The sequence below is a fragment of the Anser brachyrhynchus genome, assembly GCF_964034855.1.
Source record: "Anser brachyrhynchus genome assembly, chromosome: 1".
NCBI lineage: Eukaryota > Metazoa > Chordata > Aves > Anseriformes > Anatidae > Anser > Anser brachyrhynchus.
Window position 1 is genome coordinate 158,936,882 of NC_137694.1, and position 13,288 is coordinate 158,950,169.

At 35.5% G+C, this 13,288-nt stretch overlaps 1 protein-coding gene across 41 annotated transcripts in view; it reads right to left on the reverse strand.

Moving 5' to 3' along the window:
- Nucleotides 1-13,288, reverse strand: part of GPC5 (glypican 5) — a 765,123-nt gene that overhangs the window by 454,789 nt on the left and 297,046 nt on the right. Inside the window, exon 7 of one of the 41 annotated variants that reach the window (XM_080577258.1) lies at nt 5-1,389. The exons of 38 other annotated variants lie outside the window; for them this stretch is intronic. In XM_080577258.1, the coding sequence (XP_080433384.1) occupies nt 1,315-1,389 (75 nt within the window). In that variant the 3' untranslated portion in view covers nt 5-1,314. 2 more of the 41 variants (XM_080577262.1, XM_080577265.1) reach the window with 2 other exon arrangements.

The window sequence follows — 13,288 nt, forward strand, 5'->3', positions numbered from 1 at the left end:
CCTTTTTTTTTTCCTTCACTTCCATCTTTTTTAATTCTATTGTGAAAAATTACAGAAGCAGTCATAGTACTGAAAACTTTAGAAATCTACCATACTAATGCAGGATATGAGCTATTCAGTAAATATATATGTACACAGATGCCTGAGCAGAGATGTAAAAAACAAAACAAAACAAAACAAAAAAAAAAAACATGCACACAAACCTAAGTTCTGAGCTGCCTGGAGTTTAAAAATCAGATGTGCTTTTCACTCAGTAGAAAGAATAGATAGCTTTGTTAGCTTTGTTTACCTGAACAGCAGTTTCCTAAAGTGTTTCAAAAACGTAAAAGGTATGGTCTCATCAATAGTGTTCAGGAGTTCAGTTAGGTGACAGACTAATTGCTGCAACTTTGGATTCATTTGTGGCCTTATAAAGCAAAGGAACATCTGGTGTATATTTCTGTCACGTCCTCCTTCAACAACACAATGCACTATGTCATCAACATCACGTATGCTTGTTCCTAGGTTATAACTTTTTTTCTTCCCTACATGGTTTCTATAGCCCATAGGCTATATAAAGTAATTTGGATGCACAAGACAGCAGCTCGTCTATAATGCTGTTAGTGCTCCTGGAATTCATGTATATTTGAGCATAACATACTGACTCTGAAAAATAAAAACATACTTTTTGGAATTACAACTACAAGTGGGAGTACAAAATGAAACTGAAAAAAAATAAGTATTCTTTCATACATAACTTGTTTTCACTAGTCAACAAATAGAGAATTGTGTCCATTTTCACAAAGCTCTGATGATGCAAACACACCTATCACAGTTCAAAAAATTCTTAGATTCTTATCAGTTTGTACTGGGCAGACCCCTACTGATTTCAATGAAAATTTTATTGACTGAGAATTAAGTAAGGCCTGCACATTTCAGCTTTATAGTATTACACTTCTGGATAAAGGCTTAGTGCAGAAGCAGGTCTACAGGGTAATGATGATGTCGATAATGCTGCAACTTCCATTGTGGTTTACTGCTTTAACATGATAAAAGACATAAATCACTGATATTTAAAATAAGGAGAAACAGTTTTGATGAAGTAGTTAGAAGTGCAAGTACATATATTTACTTGTATCTACTTATATACATATATAGATACAAACATATGTTTAAAAAAGTCATACTGCTAAAGAAAATTTTGAAAAGTGTGATGACCTTAAGTTAGAAGTTACAAGATTGTTCTCTAGTCTCAAAGCCAGTCCTAGTTTATGGATATACTTTTCAGAATGTTTGAGAATATGTGCATCCTGAAGGAAGTATACTTGTATACTCTTATATACTCTTGTCTTCTTCTTCCCCTTCCACAAAAGGGGTATGTAGTTCTTTTCTTGTAAGAGTCCTAAGATTCTGTCAGGGTACAGATAGGAGAAACATAATTCAGTTCCTGTCTAAGGAGAAAAGGCAACAGTAATAACTACACTTCCATTGTATGCCCAGTTTTGTGTAGAGAAATTAAAATTAGAAACCACAGAGCCCATACAATTGCAAAAAGTGATTTCTGAAGCTCTGGTAAATCCATACAACTCAGAATTCCAGTTAAAATAAACTATTAACAATCAGCTACAAAATAATTAGTACTGTCATTAAATGAAATGACTTCTAAGCATTTTCTTTTATAACTGATCAAAGGATACCGAATTTCAGCTTTCCAATCTTTTTTTCTTTTTTTTTTTTTTTAATGTGAGCATGTCTTTGGCTGCATGAATGTACAGGAAGCAGAAACCACTAGTGGATTCTACACTGTTCCTTCCAGATTAAGACCCAAGAAAGTCAGCACACTCTTAAAGCATCCTATGCATATTTTAATGTTGTTTGAGTGGTAACAAGATAAACACCCTTTGTGCCTTCTTACTCAAAAAACATAATCATTTTCTCACTTAAGAGATTACAGCCTTTGATGAAACTGAATTAAAAATCCTAGTTTCTGTTACGTTAGTTTTTTCATGCAGAAACATACACTGAAATCCCTCACCACATTCACCAATATATATTTTTTAAATATGTAGGATATGTTAATTGTGCTTTCTTTTTTTCTTTTCATAGTGCACAGAGAGAAAACTAATTTTGGATGCTTAACTGTATTTCTCATTCCTCAGACTAGAAAAGCCACATGTGTGCATGAATTTAGGAGGTAGGCATTACAGTGTCTCATCTGAGAAATGCTCTAATACCCTAAAAACTAGAGGTCAAACTCACTGGAGGGGCAAACTGGGACAGCTCTACAACTGACATCTTTTTCACCTCAAAACAATCAAATCTTTCTCTTACAAAGAATTCTATTGCTGTCGAGCTATCAAATTATTTTTTGTTTCTTCTGATATCTTCAGTGCAGAAAATACGAAAGGCTACCTTTTCTTTTCAATCCAAAATTTTGAATGTGTTCTTGCACGTGCCATAAGCATGCCAGAACACCATATGGAAAACATGATATGTGAGGATAGATGTAGGAAAAAACATAGATATGAAAAGGAAGGAAAACAAAAGACAAATACATTTTCAGAATTAGTGGCATGGATCTGGGGATGTTTTTAGAATGTGACTAGGAGGTAAAATAACGAGTAAAATAATTAGGATCCTGTTCTCAGATTAAACCTGGTCAAAATATAAACAGGAAGTTCTTATATTTTGCTACCCTTCTTTGTCACTAACAGTGGACAAAAAATAAACAGGATTTGTTGTTGACATGTTTGTTTCATTTAAGCTTAATTCAACAGCTATGAACCCTTCTCTGGTACCCAACCATTCTTCTTACTTATCTAGTTGTCTACCCATCCAGGCCATAGTGTTCCAACTTAGACACAAAAGTCTAACTGGAGTTAGTGTTAAGTACCTTCCTAACATTGAGGTAAATGGCATCTACTTCCTTTACTTGTCTGCAAATCCAGTGATTTTATCACAGAAGACAATCAGGTTGGCCAGGCATCGTTTAATCCCAGTAAGATGACTTACACCTTGGTTTTCCCAGGGAACAAAGTGGAGCTGACGGGCCTGTAGTCCCTTGGGTTAACCTTTTGACATTTCTTTTTTACCAGTCATTGGGTAACGGCATGAATCTTTATGTCCTTCCAAAGATGATGGAGAGCAGCATTGCAAGGATATCAGCCAATTCTCCAAACACTCCTGGATGCAGCCTATAGGGTTCCAAGGACCTGTATGGGTCAGTTTTTCTTTTGTAACTGTCCCCTTTTCCACCCCAGTATGCTGCCTTTCTGCACTGGAGCACTCTCATGAGCTCTCTGTTTAACCAAGCCAGTCTCTGGTCTGTTTTTTTTCCCTGTATATCATGATGAACTGTTTTTGTGCTAGAAAGATCCTGTCTTTAAACACCTGTTGTCTTTCCTGACCTCTTTGCCCTTCTGTGCTGCCTCCAATGGGATCCCACCAAACAGTTTCCTGAAGTCTGCTTTCCAAAGTCTGCTTGACTACCTTCTAAGGCCTGAACTCTCCTGCTGCTGTCCTCCTTACTACTCTTTGGATCCCAAACACCATGATTTCATGTTAACTGCAGCCACAGCTACCACTGACTGCCGTATTGCTAGGCAGTTCTTGTTGATGAGTATTGGATCCAGCTGTGAGTTGATCCATCCCCTAGTTGACCCTTTTGATACCTGCACTAAGAAACTATCTCTGGCACCCTTTGGAAAGCTTGCTTGCATCTCTCTGTGTAGATCTAGCAGATGGCAAGGAGTTTCAAGTCTCCCATAAAATCCAGGTTCTGCAATAAAGAGATTTCCTCTAGTTATTTAAAAAACTTGTCATCTTCCTGACCCTGATCAGGTGGCCTGGCAAAATTTCCCACCACAATGCCATATTCACTGGCCATTCCTCAGATTTCCAGGTTACCACAACTTTTCAACCAGCCTGCTGTCTGCTGTATACAAGACTTCAAGCTGCTCCTTTGCATTAAGGGCAACCTCTCTTTGATTTATTCCCTGCCTGCCCTTCCTGAAGAGCCTGTAACGACGCATCACAGCACTCAAGTTATGCAGGCTGTGCCACCATATCTCAGTTATTTTAGCATCAACGATGTCACAACTCTTCATCTGTACATGGAGCTTTAATTTCTTCTGCTTCCTTCCAAGGCTGCATGCATATCAGAAGGGCCTTCTTTTGCCCCATTTTGTTGTTCCTAAAGTGTCTATTTTTCCTGGCACTCTGAACCATTTGCTTTCCACCCCTGTCAACAGTTTCCACACTTAACTGGGTTGTAATTTCTCTCCACCTAGTTTAAAACTCTCCTCAAAAGGTTTGAGGTCTTGGCCAAGAGCCTTTTGCTCCACTTCATCAGGTGTGTCCTGTTGTTACCCAGCAGTCCCCAGGTTTGGACCACTTTGACTGCAGCTTTGTTAAAAAACAGAATGAAAACGTGGCATATGAGGCAGAAAGATTTCCTGAAAAACATTGATCATAAAGCAAAGTGATGTATAGAAAAAGAAAAACACATCCACAAAGCTAATAGCAATACAGTTATTGAACTTAATGAAACTGAAAAGAAATGGACAAAGTTAAAAGTTACAAAACATTAAAAAATATACCAGGCCAACAACCAGGATTTTGCCAACTACAACAGTTTTTGATAAATGTCTAGCCCAAGTAAATGGGGAACTTTTATTTTGGTAATATATTGCATCTTAAAAATGAACTCAGTTTTTATTGATTTTGAAAGTAACACTTGCAAGTATGAAGGTAATAGCTTTTTGATTGATTCAGTCAGGATGAGTTAGGCTTTGTGAATAAAGGGGGAATTAATCAGTAAGGGTTTGATTTAGGACCTCTTTCATAATATAGATTTCCATTTTTTTGTGTCATTGTTCTGTTGTTAAAGACCTGATGGACTGTTTGCTCTGAGGTGAATGATTAAATGACTGTTACTGAGAGTGACTGAAAAGTGAGGCCATCTCAGAAGAATTAAAGTCTTCCTGAAATTAAATGCAACAATCAAACTCAATCTAAGAAAGCCTGCAGGAACTTATACAGTAAGCAAGCAGAAATTGAAACATTTTCCATTCCAAGTGAAACATCTCAGAAAAGAGACAGAAATGGTTCAGAAATCAACTTTCAGAGAGATAAAGAATAGTTTAGGTGGAAATATATAGAGACACATATTGAGGTATTTGTGACAGGCATTCAAATGAGTGACGTACTTCCAGTCCACATCATTTGTATTGACAAGAATCACTGTATAAATCTGTTCCATATTGGCTTTTGAGATTCTCCCCTTCCCCCTCTCTCCCCATGTAGATAGATGCTATCTTGGCAAGGTGTAAAATATTATTAGGCTTGCTAATCTGTGGTTGAAACAGAGATCCTTAGGTACTGAGCTGATCAAGTAGCCAAAGATTTTTTTTCTTTGTCTTCAGTGATTAAAAGTAATTATTCAGGAGAAGTTAAACTCCAGGAAGTGGATAACATTTCTTTGTTAAAATTCTTGAAAACAAATTGCCTTTATGCTATGTGACTAGTTCTATTACAGGATAATAATCTATATAAAACTACAAGTAATATTGATTTTTTACCTCTTAGGAACATAAGAGTCCCCTGTTACTTACTACCCATAAGCAGAGGACAATTCCACCACTGCTCTTTATCTATTATTATTTAATAATGACACATATCATAATTTATGAACTCCTGTCCTTCAAATTGTGATGGTTCATAACATTGTCGCCGACATCTCTGCAGTATCAGAAAACTAGCATTAGGAAAAAAAATTGTCACAGAAAATAATTTAGAAATATTATTTCCAGTCCACATGTTGTGCACTTTTACTAGGTTTATTGTAGACTTTTAGTTCTAATAATATTTGAGTTATAATATTATTACTAGGAAATTATTTTGTGATGATAGGTAAATTATTGTAGGGATTTATAACCACTAACATTTCAGAGTAGAAGAATAATTGCACATTACAATAGGCAAATTTGTGTCTGTAAAAGCAAACTACATGATACCAAAGAAAAACAGAGCAGATCATGTGAAGCAGAATCCAGGGACAATAGTATAAAGAAAAACAAATAAGAAAAAACCTCAATAGGTTTTAAATTATTCAAAGGTATCAGAAGTCATGTTGGGGAAGTTTTTTGCATGGTTATGAAGGAGTGTTGTGGGAACCTTGAGACCCTGTGATCATAAGATCCATACAAAGTATGTTTGGGAAATAATTAGACAGAATCAACGTCAGGCAAATACTTGGCATGGGTTTTGGGGTGGGGATTGTGCACAGGCGAACTGCCAACATCTTGCAATATGAGTAATATTTGTACAGAAATTGCAAATATCTATTTCCTGGAGCTGACTTAACTGCTGATGAATGGCTAGTCTCTTTTAGAAGCTCGACTTCTTTAAAACAGCATAGATTAAGAAAAACAATAAAATATGGCTTCATGATCTAGAGCTATGATAACTGTGACATCAGATCATCTGAACAGAAAACTTGATTCTGTCAGACAGCCTACATTGGACACAGAAACCAACCATTCTAACAGGGATCAGACAGTGTAAAATAAGAAAGATGGATAAGAATAACTTCATTTCTTTTGATGAATGGAACAAGTACTTCCTTGGGGAGTGGGGGGTAGTTTTGCTTTGTTTTGCCTTTCCAGATTGCCATATAGTTTCTACAAGTTTAATTTACTACATTTGATTAAAAATGTTATGGTTAGGAATCTGTGTGGAAGTCAACTTTTTTATGTTGGCTGCTGACTTCCAGGTCAGCTGGATATTTAATAGAGCAATCTAATGAAACAAGATAGATAGTCAGATTCACAAACAAGAACAAAGAAACATTGGCATAAGGATTTCCTGGACTACGCAGTGCTGTTCCCTGTATTCCAAAGAGGGGAAAGTCATGAACAGCACTCTCACCAAAGCACCATGAGAAAACTGTAGCAAAATACAGAGAATCCTGTGTAGTCCCTCACACTTCAAAAGAACCTACTGCTGTAGGCAAACACACAGAAAAGATAATGGATCCTTTTTCCCTGAAACATAATTGCCAATTTTGTCATCTGGTTTAGCATCACTCATATTTGGCACCACATATGCCACACTAACCTACATAGAACAGGTTCTAGGTTAACACAAGAGAACCACTTGCAGATTTATTTATTTTTTAAGAGATCATTATAGTTGTTTTGCTTTTTTCTTTTTCTTTAAACAACCAAAAAGCTTATATGTGCCTGTTTTTGTATTCTTTTGTTTTAATATGTATAGACTGCATACAAATGGCAACACAAAAGGTACAGAGCTGAGGGTAAGGCAGGGGAGTCAGTTAAGGGTCCAACAGGTTTCCTGCCAAATACCTGCAGATCCCTGCTGTTCTGTCAAAGTATGTCATTAGGACAGTTGAGAAACAGTCCCACAAATTCTAGTGGATCTCCCAAACTCTAGATCAAAGAGTATTGCTGCTAAAGCAATTTCAAGCATGCTGTTTCAAGTATGCTGTTTGGACAGGAGTCTCTTTACCCGTGTCTCTATATCTGTCACTTCTGTTCCCCCTGACTTTACATGCCTCAAACAGCATTTTGTAAAAGGAAAGCTGTTCTGAGAAAGTCATGTTCTTATCCTTGCAGACTACTCTGCCAATGAGGATGATATCTTGGGTATCAGCTCAGTATTCACTATACCTTTGTCACCTATTAACAACGTATGAAAAAATGAAACCTGTGTGTTGGGTGCTTTCAGATGTACCATCAAAAAAGCATAAAAAACAGTGCTAAAAATTATACAAAGATGGCATGACAAGAAATTCCTTTCTTTTGCTGAAGCAGATGTACATTTTATGAAAATTTGGGAACACAGAGTATTAAATTAATGGATTTTCAGACAGAATACTTTCAAATATCTTTTAAAAGTAGCTCCAGTATCTTATTTTCTACTGCTCATTTTATTTTTCTTGCCAACAATAAGCAATAGTGTCTTTTGTTGTTGTTGTTGTTATTTTGTTTGTTTGTTTTTGTTTTGTTTTGTTTTGTTTCCTGTGGCCACTGTAATAAAGGTCTTTTTAAGAATGCAATTTATTTTTTTTTTCTGGATATGTCCAGTAGAGAACTGTGCTATAAACACTTGGTAAACACTTGGGCATACATTTTTTTCCCTCTTTATGCCTGGTAGTATATTGCACAGACAACTGTTTTGCTAAACGCTCTTTAAGGACACTTCTCAGTATTTTCTATTACTAATGCACTGGAAGCAAGTTACTTTTTTTTTCTTTTTATTTCTTTTTCTTTTTATTATTCTTTCTTTTTTTTCTTTTTCTTTTTCTTTTTCTTTTTCTTTTTCTTTTTCTTTTTCTTTGTCTTTGTCTTTGTCTTTGTCTTTTTCTTTTTCTTTTTCTTTTTCTTTTTCTTTTTCTTTTTCTTTTTCTTTTTCTTTCTTTTTCTTTTTCTTTTTCTCTTTTTCTTTTTCTTTTTCTTTTTCTTTTTCTTTTTCTTTTTCTTTTTCTTTTTCTTTTTCTTTTTCTTTTTCTTTTTCTTTTTCTTTTTCTTTTTCTTTTTCTTTTTCTTTTTCTTTTTCTTTTTCTTTTTCTTTTTCTTTTTCTTTTTCTTTCTTTTTCTTTTTCTTTTTCTTTTTCTTTTTCTTTTTCTTTTTTTCTTTTTCTTTTTCTTTTTCTTTTTCTTTTTCTTTTTCTTTTTCTTTTTCTTTTTCTTTTTCTTTTTCTTTTTTCTTTTTATTTTTATTTTTCCTTTTTTTTTCTTTTTCCTTTTTCTTTTTCCTTTTTCTTCTTTTTCTTGGAGAGGCATGGATGCAATGGTCTGGAGATATACAGTTGCAATTGTTATGAAGTGGTATTAGGTTTTGAGTTCAAAGGATTGAAGATTTACCAAGATATTTTCCTCTCTGAAGGTATATTCACCATTTCCAAAATATTTTAATATATATTTTGAGTTCCATTTAGTGTTCAAATACATATTATTTGCTCTCTAAGCATGTCTTTCTAATAAATACACTGCAATTAAATCTGACGCCAAGACATAACTATATGAACTCCGAAAACTCACAGCAATACTCTGCTCCAAAGCATGTGGAAGTTACAGTCCAAAAACATATAAGCAAAGCTATCATACAAGGCAAAGATTTTTGGTGAGAACATTTTGTACTTCAATAGAGGGACTTGATTAGAATAAGGGGAGAACCAGCTATCAGAAGACTCTATAATCAATGACAATTGATTACTTGGTGAATTGAAAACTGGCTGAACTGGACAGGCCCAGAGGGTTGTGATCAGTGTTGCAAAGTCCAGGTGGAGGCCATTTACTATTAATGTACCCCACAGGTCAATACTAGATCTAATCTCACTCAATATCTTTATTATTGATCTTGATGATAGAGCACCGAGTACCCTCAGAAGTCTGCTGATAACACAAAATTGTGAGGAGTGGCTGATACACCAGAGGGTCTTGCTGCCATCCACAGTGAGCTGCACAGGCTGGAGAAATGCTCTGACAGGAACCTCGTGAAGTTCAACAGAGAGAACTGTGAAGTCCTGTACTTGTGGATGAACAGCCCCAGGCACCAGTACTTGCAAGGGTCACTGAGCTAGAAGCAGCTTTGCAGAAAAGTGGACGAGTTGAACTTTAACCAGCAATGTGCTCTTGCAGCAAAGATTACCAACTGACTCCTGGGCTGCGTTAGGAGTGTTACCAGCAAGTATCGGGTGGTTATCCTTCTCCTTCATTCAGCACTGGCGAGGCCACACCTGGAATAATGTGTCCAGTTCTAGGCCTAGCAATACCCAGATAAGTATGGAGCTACTGAAGAGAGTCCAACAAAAGGACATAAAAATGACCCTTTCATATTCACATTTATAAAAATAAAAACAATAATTTTCTAATAATAACTGACTTGTGTGAAAAATGAAAGATTGGTTTGAATGTTATTTCTCAAGAGAAGAAAACAAAAAAAAGGTAAATATAGCATGTTTCTATAAATCCAAGTCACTATTGTTCTCACACAGATAACAATACGTGTAAGATGGTTAGCCCTTATTGAAATTAGTACAATATAAAGAAAAGGTTTTTTATTTACCTTCTTTATATCAAATTTACAAGACTTCTTGAGAACAGCCATTTTAAGCTATGCTGGTTTAAAAAAAAAATAAAAGTAGTTTGGAGAACCTCAGGCGCAAAGGGATTTCTGAATGAAGTTCATGCATTTTTATAAACAAACAAAAAAAAATCACCATCCATTTGCAAAAAGGTAAAAAGAGAAACACTGAAAATTATTTTTGTTAGGAATCATTAGCATTCACAGAGGCTTAATATTCCGTATTGTCTACATTTATGCCTAAAGAATGATTACAACTAAATCAATATTTTTCATTCTAGCATTCATGAAAATATTTGAATGAACACCCTAGAGGTGAAAAAAATCACCATTTAAAACAATTACTTCAGAATTCCAGTTTTAATATATTTTTCTGTAAAAGGGAATTCATAATAAATAGAATTATGTCAGCTTTTGGAAAAAAAATATCAAAAATATAAATAAAAATCCAGCTTCAGATTAAGCATAAATCATTAAAAAATAAATAATGAACGATATACCTAATGAAGGTAGGTATTTTAATTAATGCTTTTATTAATTAATTAAGCTTTTTAAAGCATTTTTATTAAGCTTTACACTTACTAAGGGAAGAGAAAAAAAACTTTGATTAGGTATGGTGTGAATATGAAAAAAATACAAGATATAAACAATTAAACATTTCATACAAAGCCTGTTTTCCACCTCAAAGTTGACTAATCAGAGAATTAAGAGCTGGAAAGTTACTTGGGAGTTCAATAGGATTTTCTTTTTCTTGGATGATCATTTTATTTCTTCAGAGAAAAAGAGGATTTTTATCTGAAGCCTTTAAACTGTATATATTGGCTTACTAAGAAACACTTTATATATATATATATTTATTTCATTTTGCAAAGTCTCACATGACTTATAAGAATTTTACAGGAAACTTGGTTCAAAATTCACTATTCCTACAGTTTAAAATGTTCATGGACAACCACATAGCAAGAGAAACAAAATGTTCAAAAAAGGTTTTCATGACACATTTCTGATTGCAAATTTTCCCATGAAAAATTCATGTGAGGGAAAAGTTCCTTATGGTTCAATTTTATCTTTCCTTATCTATGTAATTTGGAAATCATGTGTAATTGTGTATCTGTGTAATTATGAAATACCCATGGGCGGAAAATGATTGAAATGATCTTCACATCCACGCAAGGGTCAGCAGACACTGAATTTTAATAAGAACTTTTTAATATATTTTAGGGCTGTGCATGAAGTTTGGGGTAATGTTTGGGGTTTGAAGTAATCTGAACCTTCAATTCTACTAAATTTACTAATAGTAGAAATATCAATTCTGTCAAGACAATGAACTCTGAAATAAAATCAGTTCATCAATAGCATTTCAAAAAAATGTGGAAGGCACTATTACAGTCATTTTTAAAGTACTATTGATTTAAGTCCTGGCTATTCTTATTCGTGTGATTTCATGAAAAGCTCCTCAGATTAACACAATCATAATTTTCTGAGAAGAGAAAAAGAAACGAGGAGAGAGGAGAGGAGAGGAGAGGAGAGGAGAGGAGAGGAGAGGAGAGGAGAGGAGAGGAGAGGAGAGGAGAGGAGAGGAGAGGAGAGGAGAGGAGAGGAGAGGAGAGGAGAGGAGGGGAGGGGAGGGGAGGGGAGGGGAGGGGAGGGGAGGGGAGGGGAGGGGAGGGGAGGGGAGGGGAGGGGAGGGGAGAGGAGGGGAGAGGAGGGGAGAGGAGGGGAGAGGAGGGGAGAGGAGGGGAGAGGAGGGGAGAGGAGGGGAGAGGAGGGGAGAGGAGAGGAGAAAGCATTTTTTTCATTGCTAATACTGGAAAAACAAATAATTTTTAATATCTAATTTTCAGGAAGCAGGCTATCATAACTAATTTTGAATGAAACAAAACAGTTTAATATTTATTGATTGGAAGTACTTAAATATTTTAATGAAACAGAAGTATGTAAATATAAATTTACACTAGCAACTCTTCCTTGTAATAATATGAATCACTAAAATTAAGCATAGAATTTGAGAAACAGTCTGGAAAGTTGAAAGAATTTCTGTTTCAAAAAATAATCTAAGTATATTTTTACCCAATGGTTCCCTTCCCTCACTGAAATACACTATCATATTAATAATAATATTATTAAAGACTTTCTAAATAAAAATGCATAAAAATAAAAAGGGATAAGCAATAACACACTGAATTCACAGAGCAAAAATAGTAAATTTATTTTATATGGTTTATAATTTTTAAAAGAATATTTAAAACGTGATATAGCTTTAGAAAAAGCATTTGAAGTTCCTTCTTCCCCTAAATGCATATGTCATCATACTTTAATATGATACAGAAAATAACTGGGAAGAAGATAAATACATGTTAAGAAACCATCCCCGGATCTGTAGCTGTTGCTGAAGATAATAAGCTTCCCATGAATCCAAATTACAGGGGAATGTAGATTGGCTCAAATCAATTTTCCTGATCAGTTACCCTGGTCTTACCTTCCTCATTTGCCTCCAGCTGATGAGCTTCAACCTCATGGAAATTCTTATTACTAACTGGAAGGCTGTCTCATATGCACAAGCTTACCTTTCACATTTTTGTATTTCATCCTATTTTTATTGCTGCAGGACTTAAATCGTTTATTTGTTGCTGTACAATTTGACGTGTTTCTGATTGCCAAATCTCATGTGTGCTGAGTATGGCTGGGATGGAGTTAACTCTCTCCACAGAAGCCCACACAGTGCTGTGCTCTGCACTTTTAGCTAGAACAGCATTGGTATTGCGCCTATGTTTTCTGTATTGCTGAGCCGTGCCGGCACAGTGACTCCCCTCCAAACCCCCCATAGGCCAGTAAGCTGGGGCGTGGGCCAAGAGGTGGGGAGGGGGACATCATCAGGGCAAATGACCTAAACCAGTATGACATCACACACAGCAGAGTAGAAGGTGGGAAAGGGGGGAAGGAGAAGGGGGGGAACTCCTGTTATGAAGGCATCTGTCTTCCCAAGCAACTGCTGCATGTATTGCTTCCAAGATGTGACCAAACATTGCTCATTGATGGGAAGTAGACGATTATTTTCTCCTTTTGCTTACGCATGGCTTCATGGCTTTTGTTATTTTTGTTTTGTTTTGTTTCTTTTCCATTACTTATATTACTCCTTATCTCAGCCCACAAGCTTTTCTATTTTCTCACCCTGTCCTCTGAGGAAGGGTAGGTCAGAGAG